The 19,213-nt window shown below is 53.1% G+C and overlaps 2 protein-coding genes across 4 annotated transcripts; one reads left to right on the forward strand and one right to left on the reverse strand.

Annotated features, from left to right (window-relative positions):
* The first annotated feature begins 31 nt into the window (after positions 1–31).
* VARS2 (valyl-tRNA synthetase 2, mitochondrial) lies at positions 32–11,679 on the forward strand. 3 transcript variants are annotated; one of them, XM_082415306.1, is made up of 30 exons: positions 32–176; positions 649–876; positions 1,011–1,092; positions 1,209–1,309; positions 1,601–1,722; positions 2,091–2,157; positions 2,250–2,347; positions 2,874–2,955; positions 3,126–3,245; positions 3,702–3,813; positions 4,527–4,615; positions 5,131–5,221; positions 5,361–5,488; positions 5,606–5,709; positions 5,896–5,977; positions 6,296–6,372; positions 6,454–6,529; positions 6,712–6,776; positions 7,191–7,266; positions 7,390–7,515; positions 7,734–7,838; positions 7,996–8,064; positions 8,189–8,267; positions 8,388–8,515; positions 8,648–8,800; positions 9,595–9,801; positions 10,490–10,601; positions 10,747–10,922; positions 11,084–11,212; positions 11,329–11,679. In XM_082415306.1, exons 2-30 carry the CDS (start codon positions 676–678, stop codon positions 11,422–11,424), a joined length of 3,153 nt encoding a protein of 1,050 aa, XP_082271432.1. In that variant the 5' UTR covers positions 32–176; positions 649–675; the 3' UTR covers positions 11,425–11,679. The 3 variants fall into 3 exon arrangements, with proteins under 3 accessions (XP_082271432.1, XP_082271431.1, XP_082271433.1); XM_082415305.1 differs by lacking the exon at positions 6,712–6,776 and adding an exon at positions 6,819–6,924 and having other exon boundaries at positions 33–176; positions 7,191–7,261; XM_082415307.1 differs by lacking the exons at positions 32–176; positions 1,601–1,722; positions 6,712–6,776 and adding an exon at positions 6,819–6,924 and having other exon boundaries at positions 736–876; positions 7,191–7,261.
* Positions 11,680–15,801: 4,122 nt separating this feature from the next.
* Positions 15,802–16,863, reverse strand: SFTA2 (surfactant associated 2). Its single transcript, XM_082415555.1, has 3 exons — positions 16,489–16,863; positions 16,152–16,240; positions 15,802–16,013 (listed from the first exon to the last, which is right to left on the reverse strand). Exons 1-3 carry the CDS (start codon positions 16,547–16,549, stop codon positions 15,927–15,929), a joined length of 237 nt encoding a protein of 78 aa, XP_082271681.1. The 5' UTR covers positions 16,550–16,863; the 3' UTR covers positions 15,802–15,926.
* Between the last annotated feature and the right edge of the window lie 2,350 nt (positions 16,864–19,213).

The raw sequence follows: 19,213 nt of genomic DNA on the forward strand, positions 1-19,213 counted from the left end.
GAGGTGGGGCCGAGGCCAGTTACCGCGCATGCGCCCGGGCGGGGACCCGCCTCCCAGCGCCGCGGTGACCGCGAGTCAAGTTCCGGGGTCCAGTTAGCTGGTGCTCGAGCGCCTGACGCCGCCGCCCCAATCGCCCGCAGCCGCAGGGCGCCCTGGGATAGCGGCGGGCTCACCGGGTGAGCGCGCGGCGGGCAGGCCTTCGGGGAGTGGGAGGTGCTGCGGGGTCAGGACCCACGCGGCGGGACGGGCAGGAAGGCCTGGCACGCGCTGGCTGGGGGCAGTGCGGACGGCCTCTGGGGCAGGCGGACAAGTAGTAACCCTGGCGGGACTCCTTGCTGACTCTCGGGAGCGCTAATGTCCATCATCTGCCAGAATCCCTGAGTCCTTTCCCCTCCTCTGTGTCCGCGGTCACCCCCACGTCGCAGATGAGTAGGTTGAGGGCCTGAGAGTCCTACCCTGTCCTGGAAGAGCCCTGTCGACACCGTGCAATCTAGTCCTCACAGAGGAAGGGTTGTGAGGGAAGGGATAGATACTTAAAGTAACAGACCAGTGCTTGGAGGGAGGCAGAGAATAGGAGGAGGATGTGATTTGGGGAGGTGTGACCCTCCCTCACCACCCTAACTTCCTAATGTGCTCTCTCTGGAACAGACCTTGGCCCCTTTCCAAGTACTCCCGATGCCTCATTTGCCTCTGGCCTCTTTTCGACCACCACTCTGGGGGTTGAGGCCCTCAAAGGGACTCCCCAGGTCCCATCCCCTTTCCACCCAGTCAGAGCCCAATGGATCAGCCATCTCGCAGAGGAACCGTGAAGCCAAACAGAAGCGCCTGCGACAGAAGCAGGCGGCGCTGGAGGCTGGAATCGCCCAGAAGACCAAGGTTAGGGGTCAGACAGCTTGTCCTTGGTTCTCTGAGAAATCGTGGGAGGGAGCTGGAGGAGGAGACTGGCTGGATTCCAGATACCTGGGGTACATTCGAATTGCATCCCCCTTTCTGGTTCCTCCTCTCCGCAGTCACCTGCAGAATCCAGTAAGGCCTGGACTCCTAAGGAGATAGTGTTGTATGAAATCCCCACGGAACACGGTGAAAAGAAAGGTAACTAGGACACTTGAAGGCCTTTTCCCTCACATTTTGGTTGCCCATTTGGTCTGCTGAAATGCAACCTGGGAACAAAACTCAGGAGTTAGTGGAGCTCTCCTCTTCCTCCATAGATGTCTCCCGGCCCCTGCCTCCTGCATACAGTCCCCAATATGTTGAGGCTGCCTGGTACCCTTGGTGGGTACGAGAGGGCTTCTTCAAACCAGAATATCAGGTTAGTACCTGGTAGGGAGGGGTGCTAAATGGTCCTCAGGGCAGAATGGCCCATGAGGTTGGTGGGCATGAGTCTGGAGCTCGCAACCAGCCACATTGCAGGGGCTGCCAAAAGCAAGGAGAGCTTGCCTTCTCCCTCTGGTGTCTCCAAGGTGTCCACAGGTTTTCCCCTTCCCTGTTATTTGCCCGACTGTTTTTCCTGCAGTTCTTTCTGCCTTGGAGACACCAGAGTGTGCTATTTCCCCAGGGAACATGCAGCCCTCTCTTGCCCTTTGACTTTCCCTTCCTCTAGGCCAGGCTGCCCCAGGCCACACGGGAGACCTTTTCCATGTGTATCCCACCCCCCAATGTCACGGGCTCCCTGCATATTGGGCATGCGCTGACCGTAGCCATACAGGACGCCCTCGTGCGCTGGTGAGACGGGAATGGGGCTGCTTGAGTTCTTGGAGGGGAAGGAGAAAGTGGGAAGGAGTGAGGATAAACAAACATGTAAGACCAGGGATTCCTGTGAGGGTTTTTCTTTTCTTTTCTTTTTAAAAATATTTTATTTATTTGGTTGCTCCAGATCTTAGTTGCGGCAGGTGGGCTCCCTAGTTGCGGCTCGCGGGCTCCTTAGTTGCACTCGCCAGCTCCTTGGTTGCGGCATGTGAACTTTTAGTTGTGGCATGCATGTGGGATCTAGTTCCCTGAACAGGGATCAAACCCCGGACCCCTGCATTGGGAGCGCAGAGTCTTAACCACTGCGCCACCAGGGAAGTCCCATGACGGTATTTCTTTTGCAGGCACCGGATGCGTGGGGATCAGGTGCTGTGGGTCCCTGGATCAGATCATGCAGGGATTGCTACTCAAGTATGTCTTTCGCCACTTTTCCTTTTCTTGGGTGAGAGAGTTCTTCCCCCAAAGTGACCTGATTCTCTGTTTGCCCCCTCATCTTGCTGTAGGCTGTGGTGGAGAAACAGCTGTGGAAGGAGCGAGGAGTGAGGAGACACGAGCTGAGCCGGGAAGACTTCCTTAGGGAGGTGTGGAAGTGGAAGGAGGAGTGAGTATGGTGGGCAGGACTGGAGGGGCCGAGACAGCAGGTTTGGGTCCTGGCTTCCCAGCCCCTCTCTCCTAACATGTAGTCAAGGCTTTTTCCATTCAGTCCTAACTTCCTGTGGTGACTTAAGCTCTGAAGCCCCTTAGCATTTGGTGGGGTCTCCAAGCTTTGTGTGTGTGTGTGTGTATTGTATATGTTAAAATGTAGATATTTGTGTATATGTACATATATATATGTATGTATATATGTATGTTTTTCCCTCTAGTTATCCCATTTTCCCTTGCTTAGATTTCATCATCTCTCCTCAGCCATTCCCACTTTCCATCCACTTGAAATTACCCTCTTTCTTCCAGGTCTGTTAACACATACCATCTTCTCTGTAAAGCTTCTTTGGGTTTCTCACAAATCAGCTGCCCCTTCCCATTACTGTAGAACTTTATGCTTCTTTCAGTGTCAAAGAAGGCCCCATACTGGGTTTGTCTGTGTCCATTAGCTTCTAGAGGCTAAACCAATGCCGTACTCACTCCAGGAAAGGTGGAGAGATCTGTGAGCAGCTCCGAGTGCTGGGGGCCTCCCTGGACTGGGACCGAGAGTGTTTTACCATGGATGCCGTGAGTGTTCCGTGCCGTGGTCCCTGTGGGTGTCGGGGAGGTGTTTAGAGCTCTGTGCAGGGAGGCGGGTTGCTGTGTGTGTTGCGGTAGCAGGGTGGGATGCCCGGGTCCCTGAGTGGGGTGATGGGCTGAGAAGAGGCTGTTGGATGTGGACACTCAGATCATTCTAGGGCTCCTCAGTGGCTGTGACAGAAGCTTTCGTGCGGCTCTACAAGGCTGGGTTGTTGTACCGGAGCCGGCAGCTTGTCAACTGGTCGTGTGCTTTACGCTCTGCCATCTCGGATATTGAGGTGAGGCAGAGAAGGAGAGGCGGGTCTGTGAGAGCTCTGAGGCAGGGGGAGAGCTTGGACTTGGGAGCCAGACTGCCTGGATTCACATCTGAGTCTGGCCACCTCCCAGCTGTGTGGCTCCTGGCAGGCTGTTAGCTTCTGTCAGCCTCAGTTTCCTCAGTCTGTAAATTAGGGGGGTGGAAATGCCTGTGTCATGGGGGTGTTGTGAGAATTCAGTGAGAACTCCTGGAAGGTGCTCGGCACAACACCTGTGCGTGGTTTAAGTGCTTGGTGAATATTTTCTGTAACTGTGGCTGCACAAGGATTAGGTGAGGGAAGGGAGGTGGCTCCTGAATCCTCCAAGTGGCTTTTAGATGGGTTGCAGGGAGGCGGGGCCGTGGATGAATGGAGGTGGGAAGCCGGGTGCAAGCCTTGCAGAAAGGCTGCTCTCTGACCCTGCTTTTTCCACGCCTCCAGGTGGAGAGCCGGCCCCTCCCTGGCTGCACGGAGCTTCGGTTGTCTGACTCCCCCACCCCTGTGTCTTTTGGCCTCCTCTTTTCCGTGGCCTTCCCCGTGGATGGAGAACCTGGTGAGGGTAGTCCTCGGAAAGGTCACCCACTTGTCTCTGCTTCCCCTGTTTTCTCAAGCCCATGTTGGGCTGATGGAGGGAACCCACCAGCCTATCTCCCACATGACATAAGGAACCTTGGTAGTGTTGCGTCCTCATGGGCACTCACCCTGGGTATCCTGGGCCATGTAAGAAAAGTGCACGTGGTCACTGCCCTGTGGGAGCTTAGCATAATTCTGCAGGAGGCTGCTACCCCCGGAAGAGACAAAGGATCAGTTCTGCAGTGTGGTTTGAACAATAAGTGTTCCCAAGAGTTTGGAGAAGGGGAAGATAGATGAGCTGGAATAGTCAGAGGAGGTTTCTTGTAGGAGAGGCTGCTGCTTGCCCCAAGGAATGCACAGCATTTATGATCAGGGCACTGAGAACCCCCAGTGTCCTCTGTGCACCAAGCAAGGATTCTAGTTGTATTTATTAACATTCTGTCCTTGTCTCACAAGCAAGTTATTGAGGAATTCCGCAGCACCAGACACCCCCTCAGGCCTCTGGTCATTAGCTTGGGGGAAACCTCAGGCTCCTGTAGACACTGGTCCTAGCTTTCTCTAGTTACTCCTGGGGGCCTGCTCAACTTTGACCATCCCTGTCCCCTCCCTTTGCCAGTTCTTCTGGCTTTAGCTTTGTCAGGAGTGTGGGGTGAGGGCGAGGACCAACTTTAAGTGCTTGAATTTTGTCTTCAGATGCAGAAGTTGTGGTAGGAACCACGAGGCCAGAGACGTTGCCTGGAGACGTGGCTGTGGCCGTCCATCCCGATGACTCCCGATACATGGTAATACACAGCGTGCTCTCTGCCACCGGGCCTTCCCATCCCCATCCTCTTCCCTTCCTTTTAGAATGGCAGCTCCTCCTCTCTGCTTTCTCTTCCTTTTCCTAAGATTTCCCTCATCTCAGTTCTCCAGTGGCTCTGAGTCTACTCCCTTCTCTTCCTGATGTTACACTTCAGCTCAGGGGCTGACAAACTATGGCCCGTGGGCCAGATCCACCTGCTGCCTGTTTTTGTACGAGCCACCCTCGTTCCCTCTGTATCGTCTGCAGCTACATCATGTGTTATCTAACTCGGCCATGGTGGCGGAGTGGAGTTTTTGTACAGAGACTGAATTTGCCTCTTGGCCTGTAAAGCTTAAAATATTTATACTCTGGTCCCTTAAGAAAAAGTTTACCGAGCCCTGCTCTGGCTCTTTACCTTCTGGTTTTCACCCTCATATTCCCAGGGTTCTCATGCCCACCCCAGACCCTTCCATCCCACACACATGCCTGTCCTTGTTCCCTCTCCCTTCCCTTCAGCATCTACATGGGCGACAACTTCGTCATCCCTTGACGGGGCAGCTTCTCCCCCTTATCACAGACTGTGCTGTTCAGCCACACCTGGGCACAGGTGAGTGGGGGCAGGGGAGAGAGAGGAAGTCAGGGCTTCTGGGGGACGAGAGGGAGAGATAGGGTAGCGTGGGCGATGACGATACATCTGAAAAAGTCAAGGTCAGGGTTCAGTGCTTACATCAGTTCTGCTCCCCTAGGGGCAGTGAAGGTGACTCCAGCTCACAGCCCTGCCGATGCTGAGCTGGGGGCCCGACACGGCTTGAGCCCCCTGAGTGTCATTGCGGAGGATGGGACCATGACCTCCCTCTGTGGGGACTGGCTGCAGGTAGTACCAGCTCAGTGATACCCTGTCCTTTGGGGGCACCCTCTGCCCCATCTCCCCTCTCCCACTTTCTTGTTTTCCTAGCAGCCTTTAAGCTTTCCTGTTGCTGCTTTTCCCCAGGGTCTTCACCGATTTGTGGCCCGGGAAAAGATTCTGTCGGCACTGAGGGAACGGGGCCTGTTCCGGGGATTCCAGGACCACCCTATGGTGCTGCCCATTTGCAGGTAACCCCATTTTCACTCCTTTCCGTAGGGACCACCCCAGATGGGAATGGATGAAGCTTAAGAGTGACCGCAGGATGGGCTGTGCACCCCTTATGCTAGAATACGAGCTCTGTGTCAGTGTTGTTTGCTGCTGTATCCTCAGCGCTTGAGGGCCTGGCACGTAGTCGGGTCCTGTGTCCCTTTCAGCCGTTCCGGGGATGTGGTAGAATACCTACCGAAGAGCCAGTGGTTTGTCCGCTGCCGGGAAATGGGAGACAGAGCTGCCAAGGTGAGGCTGCAGTGTGAGGAGGGCCTGGGGCCTGAGCCGGGGGACTCCCTGAGCAGTGGAATGAAGAAACAGGGAGGCTGGGGGCCCTTCTGCCCCCCAGACCTCTCTAGCTGTGCTCGTTGAGAGGAGAGCTGTGGGGATGGAGGCCTGGTGCACAGAAAGGGCTGGCTTGCATCCTCACTCAAGCCCAGAATCTTCTCAGGAGGCTTGGGAGGTTCTTCCTGAGTTTTAGAACCACTTCAGAGACCACTTGTCCCATTCATGGGGGGTTGAGAGGTGCAGGAAGGGAAGCACCGTCTAAAGGTCCTTTCCCTCCAGGCTGTGGAGTCAGGGGCCCTGGAGCTCAGTCCCTCCTTCCACCAGAAGAACTGGCAGCACTGGTTTTCCCACACTGGGTAAGGAGAAGGGGGGGCTCTCAGGAGATGGGGAGGGGGCCCACTGGTTATGCTAGGAAATCACTCGTGTCCTCCCGGCAGGGACTGGTGTGTCTCCCGGCAGCTGTGGTGGGGTCATCAGATTCCAGCCTACCTGGTTGTAGAGGAGCACACACAGGTTGGTAGGAAGAAGCGGAAGGGAGGGCTGGGTGTGGCTGAAAGAGCCTTAGCACAGGAGTCCGAGGACTTCCAGTGCTGGTCCCAGCTCCCTGCCTTTGCTGTGCTTTCTGGTCTTGGTCTCGTAAACATCTGTTGTGTGGTCAGAGCTCCTGAGCTGGCGATTCTTCATCCCACCACCAGAGGGTGCCGGCCATTCTCAGACCACCTGAGAACATGAAAACTCAGTGGTGTTTCACACGTGTCAGGTGCTGTTCTTCCTCACTCTTCCCTACCCCTTACTTCTGCAGGGCGACACGAAGGACTGTTGGGTGGTCGGGCGGACAGAGGCTGAGGCCAGAGAAGTAGCTGCAGAATTGACAGGGAGACCAGGGGCGGAGCTGACCCTGGAGAGGGGTGGGTACTGAAGCTGGGGAGGGCAGGGGAGGGCGTCTGGGTGTTTGAGGGAGCAGGTAGTGAGGTAGAGAAGGTAGGGTCGGGAAAGCTGGGAATGGGGCAGAGGGCTCGACCCCTGGTCTCTGTGGGTGGGGCTTGGGCTGGAAAGGTGGGTAGCAGTGGGCTGAGGTTTGTGGGTGGGGCTTGGGCTGGAAAGGTGGGTAGCAGTGGGCTGAGGTTCTGAAGCTGAGGTTCCAATTGTTCCCATTCCCCATTCTGTTTTCCAGACCCCGATGTCCTGGATACCTGGTTCTCCTCAGCTCTTTTCCCCTTTTCTGCCCTGGGCTGGCCCCAAGAGGTGAGGTGGGTTGAGAGGAAGAGAGTGAAGGTGGGGATGAGGAAGTGGCCCCCAGGGCCCCCAGAGAGTCTTGAGAAGAGCTGGAGGCCCTGGGCTTAGGCCTCTCACTACTTATCTTTTTCTCCTAGACCCCAGACCTGGCTCATTTCTACCCCCTGTCACTTTTGGAAACGGGCAGTGACCTCTTGCTGTTCTGGGTGGGCCGCATGGTCATGTTGGGGACCCAGCTCACAGGGCAGCTCCCCTTCAGCAAGGTAATGGCCCTTTGGTACCCTGCCCCTCTCTGTGACTCCCCAGTCTTCCCCAAGCCTTGTTGTCCATTCTAACCCCTAATGTGGGGTTTTCTGTGTTCCCAGTTCCTTTGTCCTGATTCACTTCCCAGCCTAACCCCTAAAGCCCGGAGGACAGCCAGGGGATCCTCCAGGGTAAAGTTCTCCAGGCCCCCCTCTGCTGACCCCCGTCATGCCCCCAGGTGTTGCTGCACTCCATGGTTCGGGACAGGCAGGGCCGGAAGATGAGCAAGTCGCTGGGGAATGTGCTGGACCCACGGGACATCATCAGTGGGGTGGAACTGCAGGTCAGGATGAAGGGCCTGAAGAGGGATGGGGTTTTCAGCAGAGAGGAAGGCAGGGGAGGAGCCGGCAGGGAGGGCTGGAGCTGGGAGGGTCAGTAGGCGGGGCCCTTGTAGCGGTAGGGTCTTCCACTGAGGCCAGTGAATTACTCACCCACCCCAGGTGCTGCAGGAGAAGCTGAGGGATGGGAACTTGGATCCCGCAGAGCTGGTGATCGCGGCCTCAGCACAGGTGAGTCGCCAGTGTCTGACCCATCCCAGCCTCTAGCTCGTGGCCACCAGGTTCCTCTGCAACCCAGCTTCTGGCCCTGCAGCCTCATAGGCAGCTGCCACCCCTCTTCTCTTTCTGGTTGCAGAGAAAGGACTTCCCTCATGGGATCCCCGAGTGTGGGACAGATGCCCTGAGATTCGCCCTGTGCTCCCATGGGGCCCTGGGTAAGCCCGGGTGAGGGCAGCCGGCAGCGGCCCCTGTGCGGTGGGGCAGGGCGGGGCAGGGCCAAGGACTCCCTGTGCAGCCACCACCAGTGCGCGCTCCCTCCTGTCTCTCCCTCCCAGGGGGCGACTTGCACCTGTCTGTCTCTGAGGTCCTGAGCTTCAGACATTTCTGCAATAAGATCTGGAATGCCCTGCGCTTTATCCTGAACGCTCTTGGGGAGAAATTCATACCCCAGCCTGCAGAGGAGGTAAGAGAGAAAGAAGGGGTGCTTGGGAGCTGGGTAGTCCGACATCTGAGGCTTGGTGGAGGCATCTAGAAGGAGAGGAGGCAGCGGAGTGGGAGTCAAGCTGTCCCACCCTGAAGCCCCTTCTGCCCGCAGCTGTCCCCCGCCTCCCCCATGGACGCCTGGATCCTCAGCTGCCTGGCCCGCACTGCCCGGGACTGCGAGCGGGGCTTCCTCACCTGCGAGCTCGCGCTCGTCACCCACGCCCTGCACCACTTCTGGCTTCACAACCTCTGTGATGTCTACTTGGTGAGTGAGGCGAGGGCATTCCCCCTGCAGACCTGCTTCCTCTCCCCTAGTGGAGAGCTCTGAACTGGGTTCCTAATTCTGCCCTCCGGACAGGAAGACAGATGAGATGGGGAAATCCTAATTCCCCTCTTCCCTGGGACTGGCCTGGGTGCTGTTCCCTGCTTGTCACCAGAAGAGAGAGGAGGAGGAGGGGAGATTTCTAGAAAACCCAGTCTGACAAAGCAGGATTGGGAGGCAGATGGAGATTTTTTTTTAGTCCCTGTGATTGCTCAGTTTGGACCCCGGGCAGGCTGGGAGCTGGGAGCGGACAGGGAGGAAGAGTAGGGGTCTTTAGACCAAGGGCTTCTCTCAGAGGGAGGGCTTGTTAACCACGGAGTGTCAGTCCCACCCCCAGAGCAGCTCAGCCAGCAGGTTGGGGGGTGGCTGGCAAGAATGTTCATTTCTTGTCCCAGGTGATGCTGACACTGATGGCCCAGGACCACTGCCCTAGATTTCTGTTTCTCAACTTTTTAAAAAATTTCTGTCTCTTTTTGATTAAAAAAAACTCAGTGCTTTTCATCCTAAACAACACAAACCTCCCTAACAATTTAATTCCCCACCCATCCCTGAGAGTCCCTGCCCTAGATTTCCCGTTGTCACACGCTCCGCACTGTGTCCAGGGACAGTTGATGGTCTCAGAGATGCTGGGTGCTCCTGCCCGTGTTTACCCACAGCATCCCCACTGGTAGGGCGGCGAGCGTGTGGAGGAAGGACATGGCCGTGGACGTCCCCTGACCCGTTGGCCTCCTCCCTAGGAGGCTGTGAAGCCGGTGCTGTTGCACTTGCCCCACCCCCCGGGGCCTCTTCAGGTCCTGTTCTCCTGCGCTGACGTCGGTCTCCGCCTCCTCGCCCCGCTGATGCCCTTCCTGGCTGAAGAGCTCTGGCAGAGGCTGCCGCCCAGGCCTGGTGGCGCCCCTGCCCCCAGCGTCTGTGTTGCCCCCTACCCCAGTGCCCGCAGCTTGGTGAGTCACGTCCATGGAGTCTTGGAGTGGGACTTCTGGTAAAGGCTTGGGGAGCAGTCTTCTAGAAGGGCTTGCTGCTGTGGGGTTGTTGACAGTGGTGGTCTGTATTTTGCCGTGGAGTCTTTGGGAGGATGGATTGTTCCTGTAGGGCTGGGTGTTGGGGGCAGTATTAGCAAGTGGTTAGAGTAGGACGTTGTCACCAGACTGACACTAGCTGTGTGACTGTGTATCGGTTAGTAATAGTACGTGTCATGGTTGTGATGAGATTAGTTGTTAGTGATAGGATATCCCAAAAATCTTAGTGCAGTTTTAAGCTTTAATAACTTGAGAAGGATAAAATGCTACAAACTCACCCAAAAAATAATTCTAAAGTTTAACTCAATTTCTTTTTTACTTACTTGGTTTTGTGAGTTTTGAATAATATCTTTTAAATTCTGATTTTTGGTTGTTTGTCATCTCCAGTCATAGCGACTAAACAGACATTAACCAGCGATCATCTAAGACCTTCTTAGATGACACCCCGGTTTTTGCCATGTTCCATTCCTTGAGGTGGTGAATTATGTGTGTGGTGGAGAGAGCAGATCGTTGCTCTAAGGAGATAGGGGTGGGCGGGTGGAGGTTAGAGCCAGGAGAGTTGAGACCGAGTCTCCCAGGTGCCCGCTTATCGACTCTGGGTGCCCATCTCCAGGAGCACTGGCACCAGCCCGAGCTGGAGCGGCACTTCTCCCGGGTCCAGGAGGCTGTGCAGGCGCTGAGGGCTCTCCGCGCCACGTACCAGCTCACCAAGGCCCGGCCCCGAGGTGAGGCGGGCCCTGGACTCCTGAGTCTCTGCAGACGGGAGGGGCTGGTGGGGAAGAGGGGGAGCCTGGAGGACAGAGCCCAGAGTTAGGAGGTGCAGGATGAGGAGCTGATCTCTTGACCCTGACAGTTTCCTTTCCTCCCCAGTGCTGCTGCAGAGCTCAGAGCCAGGAGACCAGGGCCTCTTTGAGGCCTTCCTGGAGCCCCTGGGCACCCTGGGCCACTGTGGGGCTGTGGGCCTTCTACCCCCAGCTGCAGCAGCTCCCTCGGGCTGGGCCCAGGCCCCTCTCAGTGACACTGTTCAGGTCTACATGGAGCTGCAGGTGACCAGAGGAGACTGGAGGAGGGAGGGGTGGGGTTGAAAAGGATGTTGGGAGGAGGGCAAGGGGCGGGTTCTATAAAAGTGAGGAGGGATCTTAGAATGGGGGGAAGGGCATGCTGGGTGGACTGCAGATGTCTGAGCCTTCTTTCTGTTCTTCCGCAGGGCCTGGTGGACCCCCAGACCCACCTACCTCGGCTAGCTGCCCGAAGACACAAGTTGCAGAAGCAGCTTGATGGCCTCATAGCCCGGACCCCATCAGAGGGAGAGGCAGAGACTCAGAGGCAGCAGAGGGTGAGGCTGGGGCAGGCGACCCAGGATGCCCGACTCCCTAAGGGAATGTGGGCTGGGGACAGGGGTGGTGGGGGGAGGCTATACCTCGATCCTCACCTGCTTCTCTCCTTGCCCAGCTTTCTTCCCTCCAGTTGGAATTGTCAAAACTGGACAAGGCGGCCTCTCACCTCCGGCACTTGATGGATGTGTCTCCCAGCCCTGGGGAGCTTTGAGCTCTAACCATCCCTGGTAGCTTTCCTGCCTCCCAGACCCGCCTTTGAGGACAGGTTCGGCAACTGTCATGGTGCCGTGGAGCCTCAGAGACCGTGTGGTCCAGTTCCCTCCTTCGTCAATGAGGAAACAGACTGGTTTGGTCAGAGTGACTGGGTGTCCTCGAGACGCTCATGTTTTTGCCGCAGCCTCCCTCCTATGCAGTCCCACCTGGAAGTTTAGGAATGAGGAAATTCAGATAAACTTAAGAACCCAAACATGTCTGCTTGTGGTCCTTTTGTCCCTCTTTCCCCCAGCGGTGACTTTCGCCTCTTGGTTGTTCCCTGACACTTTGATCTGGGAGAGAGGCGGGTGGCCTCTTAGCGCTGGTTTCTGGGCCACAGTGGGAGTGTGGGTGCTGGGCGGGGCCGCCCTCATTGGAGGAAGGAGGAGCTCTCGGTAGGGCCTGGGAGCAGTGACCTGGCTTCCACCTACTTCCTGCACTTACTGACAATGGCCCGACTTCTGCAGGCCCTCCCTCTTCTGCTTCTCACCGGAAGGAAGCTTCCCTGCTTCTTGGCCTTATCGCCAAGGGTGCTGAGAGGATCAGGGACTTCCTGCAGGCCTAAGGGGAGCTGTAGGTTGTGCTGGGGATTGAGTTCCCCCCTGCTTCTGTGTACCTGAAACCAGAGTGCCAGGGACACACCGCCCAGCCCCAGGCAGGGATATACACATGCACAGATGCCCACCTAGCCACCTCCACCTCCAACACCTTGTCTCATTGGTGGAATTCAGGGGCCTGGCCCTTCCACACCCAAGTGACATTCTGTCCAGCAGCTCTGAGAAGCTACTGTATGTGGCGGGCCTATACTGGGCTGAGTCTTCTGTGGTGCCATTTAATCCTCCCAAGAACCTCATGAGGTGGATATTTGCTCCATTTTAGAGTTGAAGAAACATGCTCAGGGAATAAAAGTAACTAGTCCAAAGTGTCAACTGGGATTCAACCCAGTAAGTTAGGTGCAAGTTTTCTAACTGCTGTAACCAAGCTTCAAAGATAATGGTGGCTAACCTATAAAAATACTGAATCACTGTGTTGTACACCTGAAACTGATATTGTAAATCAACTATACTTCAACTCAAAAATAAAAAATAAAAGTTATTTAAAAAAAAAACAGCAACAAAGATAATGGCTCAGACGAGATGGGTGTTTCTTTTGCTTGGCAGAAGCAGTGCAGGACTCTGCGATAGAGGGTCCCATACCCCTTTTGATCTTACTTTCCTGACATTTTGATACACTCTTCCCAACTCTGGGTCTAAGATCTTCTCCCACCACTATATCCACATCCCACCCAGAGGGAAAGGAAAAGGAGGGAGTGAGCACCTTGCTTTTTCCCTTCCCCCAGTTCAACAAGTATTTCTTGAGCACCTATTATATGCTGGGCCCTATTCTGGACCGTTGGATTCATCAATGAATGAAACAAATCTCTCTGCCATTGTAGTTCTTTCATTCTAGCAGGGAGAGTCAGAAATAACACATGTAAATAAATAAACCAGTGTGTCTGAAGGTCATAAATGCCAGGGGGGAAAAGGGTGGGATAAGGTAGGGGGCTCGGGTGCATATGTGTGTTGGGGGGAGGCAGGTTGTAATATGAAATGGGTCAGGGCAGAACTCATTGTAAAGGTGAGATTTAAGTAAAGACTTGTAGGAGGTACAGGAATTAGCCAAGTGGATGTCTGGGAGAAGAGTGTTCCAGGTAGAGGGAAGAGCCAGAGCAAAACACTAAGATGGGAGTACACCTGGAGAGCTCAAAGAGTAGCAAGGAGGTGGTAGGGGGCGGGGGGGAGAGTGAGAGGTGAACTCAGGAAGGTAAGGGATGTGGTAGGGGTCAGGGAAGGCTCAAGGCAATCATCTAGACCTGTGCTGTCCAAAATGGTAGCCACAAAACGGTAGCCACTTGATTATCTAAATTAAATAAAACTAAACATTCAGTTTTTCAGTCACACTAGCCACGTTTCAAGTATTTGATAGCCACGTGTGGCTAGTGGCTACCATATTGGTCAGTGCAGGTTATGAAATAAAACATTTCCATCATCATGAGAAGTTCTATTGGAAAGTGCTGGTCTAGGACCTTGTAGGCCTTTGTAAAGACTTTGTTTTCTTCCCTCTGGGAGCAGGGAAAGGAAAGGAAGTGACTTTCCTGTCAAGGATATTACCAGGAAGTTGTATACATACTTCCTTTCTACTTGCAACCCGTTGGACAGAACCTGATCACAAAGCCATTCCTAGCTGCAAGGGAGGCTGGGAAATGTAACATAGCCACGTGCTCAGCTAATATTTACATCACTATCCAAAAGGAGGGGAATGACTATTAGAGGAAAGTTAGCAGCCTCTGCCACCCCTAGGTCTAGTGAACCCCAAAGCATTCTTTTTACTGCCCCGCTCTGCCTAGAGTCTGGGAAGAGAATTCTTTGAGAAAAGAATCTGGAAATCACAGCCCTATGATCCCAGGCCCTGAGATTCGAGAACCAGGTTAAGAAGCAGTTAGCTTGGGAGTTCGGGACTGACATGTATACACTGCTATATTTAAAATAGATAACCAACAAGGACCTACTGTATAGCACAGGAAACTCTGCTCAATATTCTCTGATAACCTAAATGGGAAAAGAATTTGAAAAAGAATATATACATGTATATGTATTGCTGAATCACTTTGCTTTACACCTGAAATTAATACAACATTGTTAATCAACTATACTCCAATATAAAATAAAAATTAAAAAAAAAAAAAAAGCAGTTAGCTGTCTGCTCCTCCAGCCTTTTGGAGATCCAGACATTTAATCCCTTGACTTGTTTGGGGCCTATTCACTTGACCCATGGGTGTCACCTGCCCGCCAGTGCAGGCTAGGGGCCAGTCATGAAATACTGGGGCCCTTTGGAGCCCCCAGCTACCTCTCCTCCAGGCCCATAGTCTCAGGACAATTGTCAAGGAAACTAAAGGAATTTTGTTTTACTATGCTTTCTCATTTTCAGGGATACTCCATATGGAACTATTGTCTTCCCCTCCCTCCGAAGGAGTCAGTCTCTAGTTTCATATGGTGGTGATGGTGTGCGGGGGAGTGGGGGACGGGGTTGGTAGGACAGGTATTGTGGAGAACAGGTGGAAATCATACCAATGCCCTCCACATGGTCAAGTCTGGGCTGCATGCTTGCATTTTGAGACAGCCGGTAAGAAGTCAAGATCATCTTGAGTGTGGAGTCAGATGTGTACCTGCCTCAAGAAAAGCAAGAGATGGGAATTCCCTGGTGGCCCAGTGGTTGGGAGTCTGTGCTTCTACTGCAGGGAGCATGGGTTCAATCCCTGGTCGGGGAACTGGGATCCTGCAAGCCGCGCAGCCAAAAAAAAAAAAAAAAAAAGGCAGGAGAAGGAGGACCCCTGGGGGGCTAGGATTTTATATGCTGGGACCAGGTTTCCACCCTAATAACGATCCTTACCTCCCAGGCCCACTATCTGAGAGGTACCATGGCAAGTGCCCTAGGTAACTTATCCATGTAATCCTCAGACCAATCCTAGAAAGCAGGTACTATCATTATCCTCATCTGGCAGGTAAAGAAATGGAGGCTCTAAGAGAATAAGAAACTCACCTAGGATTTAAGAGTGGGCCTGTGGGACTACACGTTCGCATAGTTACCAGCACAAGAACACCCATCCTCTTCTCCCCACCACTCTGCCAGGCTGGCCATCCTCTCACAAGCTGAACCCCTCATCTCTCACCTGAACTGGCCCCCACGCCACGTCCTACCCAGACTGACCTGTGTGGATCCCTTGGTCAGGGGGCCCATATCCTGGGGGTGTTCTGCTCACATCCCTGTCTGAGGTTCCTGAGCCCCCAGCCCCAAAGCTTAAGCAGGGGGAGATGAAATTAAAACCTTGCTTAAGCCAAGGCATTTGCCTGGTGTCAGATCTCTCCACTGCTAATGGACCTCAGTGAGTGACTTATGCTCGCTAAGCCTCAATTTCCTCATCTGTAAAATCGGATAATGAGACCTATTATGCTACATGCAAGATTGTTGCAAGCATTGAAATGGGAAAGCCTCACGCCTGGAACAAAGCAGGAATTCAATAAATGTTCCTTTTCTTTATTCCCAGGTGTTCTGAAGAACTCAGCTTGAAGTGTGTGTGTATATGCACATGTGTATGTGTGCGTGGCGTGTGTGTGTGTGTGTGTGTGTGTGTCCAACAGTTAATTCCCCACATTCCTTCTGGCCTTTGACACTGGTGCTAGGAGAGAGAGCGTCCACCCTGGAAACCCTCTGCTTAACAAGGGAGAGTCAGAGACTTGAGTGTCCAATTCCATTTTCCTGCCAGCCCCTCTGCTCATGAACCCACAAAGTCAAGTCATTGAGCTCAGCATATTTACTGCCACTCAGCAGGGTGAGGGCCTGCTGGAAGACGGGGTCAGGCATTGCACCTGCACCCCGGGGACAGGATGCCCCAGCCAAGAAGGGCACAGGCTTCGACTGCTCTCAGACTTTGCAGGTGACGTGGTGTGGGGATCCTGCATGATGCAGGGTGACATTGGTCCCTGATGGGAGGTGGAGGAGGGAGCAGAGCTGAGGGAGAGAAAAGGTTAGAGGGCGAGGTGTAAGATGGCTGTCACTCACACCCAGGAGACAGCCAGAGACCCAAGCTGACTCAGAAATGCACTCCAAGTTCACACAGCCCCATCCTTTTCCCTCCCCAAGGACTACCTTCTCGAGCAGTCCCAGGAAGCTGGAATCATAGGAGGAATTTGCCAGAAAAGAGTCCTTCATCTTCAGTTGCAAAGTCATTTCTGACCCTAGGGATCCAAAAGCACAGCTTAGGACCCAGCCACCAGGGCCGGATTCCCTCGGAGATGCGGGCACCCCCTCCTGCCCCACACCCACCCGCGTTCCTCTTCCCTGACAAGGCCCTTCCAGACCCTCTCGTTGCAGGCGTTCAGCCCTGAACACTCAGGAGCTCAGGACTAGGGTGCCTCCATCTCTCTCATTCCCTTTCTCGGACCCTTGTCTTGGGCACCCAGGTGTCTAGCCTTCCAGACCTTACCTGCTCCCTGTGAGCTGGCGAGGAGGGTCAGGAGGATGAAGAGGGACAGCCCAGCCCCCATCGCAGCTCTATCGCTTCTTGCTTCTCAGATGGACAGAAGAGATGTCTGAAGGCCTGCTGGCCTCTCCTTAACTGGCCTGCCTTCCTACTCGCCACTCAATCCTTAGCACAGGTGTGTGTGGGGAGATGGGAGGGGGAAGCTGGGGAACAGGACTTTCCGGTTCTCTCAGTTTGGCTCTGAGGACCCAGGAGAGGGCCATTCACTGGGCTGCTGGGGAAATAGAGAGCGGTCCCCTTTCCTCGATCCTGCGCCCCACTTCTCCCCCATGTCTGGAGGCTTGAGGGGGTGGGTCCCTGGTCTCACAGAGAGGGAAGCTGAGGAGGTATCCCTCTGTGCAGGTGTCTGGGCCCCACCCAAGCTTGGGCCTCTCATTGCTCTTTAGGGATTAATTATTAACTGCAATTAATTTCTATCATCCCTGCCACCGAAGGGCTCAGGAATGTGGGCCCAAAAGGGAGGGGTGGGTTAGGACAAGTTCTTCCCAAACCCAGGTGTTCTGCTCCCCCAGCCACAGTGGCTTTCTAGGTGAGAAATCTGGGTAAGGGGGAACTTTCGTCTTTGAATATTTTGTTTTAGTTGCTCTAAAATATCCTAGCTACTCAGGCAGGGACACGAATTTCATCAAATATCCGCCCCACCCCCCTGCCTTGTGCACTCACGGCAAAAGGGATTCCCTCATCCTCCCAGCCAACACCCTTTCACAAGGCACTCAGAATGGCAAACACAAGGACAGATTTGTAGAGGGAATTTGGAGCCCATCTAGTTTACCTTCTTTCTTTAAAAACTGCGAAACAAAGGCTCAGAGAGGGTAAATGACTTATTAAGATCACACAGTCAGTAGCAGAGAGATTAGAACCCATCCGTCATTCTGCCAGACACAGGGGTAAGCTCAACAGACTGACAAACTTGTCACGTAAACCGCCTAGAATGCACGAAGGCACATGCCCTTTGTCTTCTTAGCTGCCTCCCTTTTCATCTTCTCCCTCTTCCCCCCAAAACCAGTGGGCCCCTGTACATGGAGGCAGAGAGGACCCTGGGCAGAGTCAGGGAGAAAAGCCAAAAGCAGTACCAGGCACCTTATCTTTGATAAAGGAGGCAAGACTATACAGTGGAGAAAAGACAGCCTCTTCAATAAGTGGTGCTGGGAAAACTGGACAGGTACATGTAAAAGTATGAAATTAGAACACCCCTTAACATCATACACAAAAATAAACTCAAAATGGATTAAAGACCTAAATGTAAGGCCAGACACTATCAAACTCTTAGAGGAAAACATAGGCAGAACACTCTATGACATAAATCACAGCAAGATCCTTTTTGACCCACCTCCTAGAGAAATGGAAATAAAAAGAAAAATAAACAAATGGGACCTAATGAAACTTAAAAGCTTTTGCACAGCAAAGGAAACCACAAACAAGACGAAAAGACAACCCTCAGAATGGGAGAAAATATTTGCAAATGAAGCAACTGACAAAGGATTAATCTCCAAAATTTACAAGCAGCTCATGCAGCTCAATATCAAAAAAACAAACAACCCAATCCGAAAATGGGCAGAAGACCTAAATAGACATTTCTCCAAAGAAGATATACAGATGGCCAACAAACACATGAAAGAATGCTCAATATCGTTAATCATTAGAGAAATGCAAATAAAAACTACAATGAGATATTACCTCACACCAGTCAGAATGGCCATCATCAAAATATCTACAAACAATAAATGCTGGAGAGGGTGTGGAGAAAAGGGAACCCTCTTGCACTGTTGGTGGGAATGTAAATTGATACAGTCACTATGGAGAACAGTATGGAGGTTGCTTAAAAAACTAAAAATAGAACTACCATACGACCCAGCAATCCCACTACTGGGCATATACCCTGAGAAAACCATAATTCAAAAAGAGTCATGTACCACAATGTTCATTGCAGCTCTATTTACAATAGCCAGGACATGGAAGCAAGCTAAGTGTCCATCAACAGATGAATGGATAAAGAAGATGTGGCACATATATACAATGGAATATTTCTCAGCCATAAAAAGAAATGAAATTGAGTTATTTGTAGTGAGGTGGATGGACATAGAGTCTGTCATACAGAGTGAGGTAAGTCAGAAAGAGAAAAACAAATACCATATGGTAACACATATGTATGGAATCTAAAAAACAAACAAACAAAATGGTCATGAAGAACCTAGGGGCAAGACAGGAATAAAGACGCAGACCTGCTAGAGAATGGACTTGAGGATACGGGGAGGGGGAAGGGTAAGCTGGGACAAGGTGAGGGAGTGGCATGGACATATATACACTACCAAATGTAAAACCGATGGGTAGTGGGAAGCAGCCGCATAGCACAGGGAGATCAGCTCTGTGCTTTGTGACCACCTAGAGGGGTGGGATAGGGAGGGTGGGAGGGAGGGAGATGCAAGAGGGAAGAGATATGGGAACATATGTATATGTATAACTGACTCACTTTGTTATAAAGCAGAAACTAACACACCATTGTAAAGCAATTATACTCCAATAAAAATGTTAAAAAAAAAAAAAAAGCAGGACCAGGGAAATGGAGAGATGGAGGGAGACACTGTCTATCCCATAAAAGTAAACAAAGTGCGATCCCAGGGCTCCCACACTTGTACTGGAGAGCAGGAAGCCCAGAGTGGGAAGAATT

This window comes from Balaenoptera physalus (genome assembly GCF_965194825.1).
Source record: "Balaenoptera physalus genome assembly, chromosome: 11".
NCBI classification, from domain to species: domain Eukaryota; kingdom Metazoa; phylum Chordata; class Mammalia; order Artiodactyla; family Balaenopteridae; genus Balaenoptera; species Balaenoptera physalus.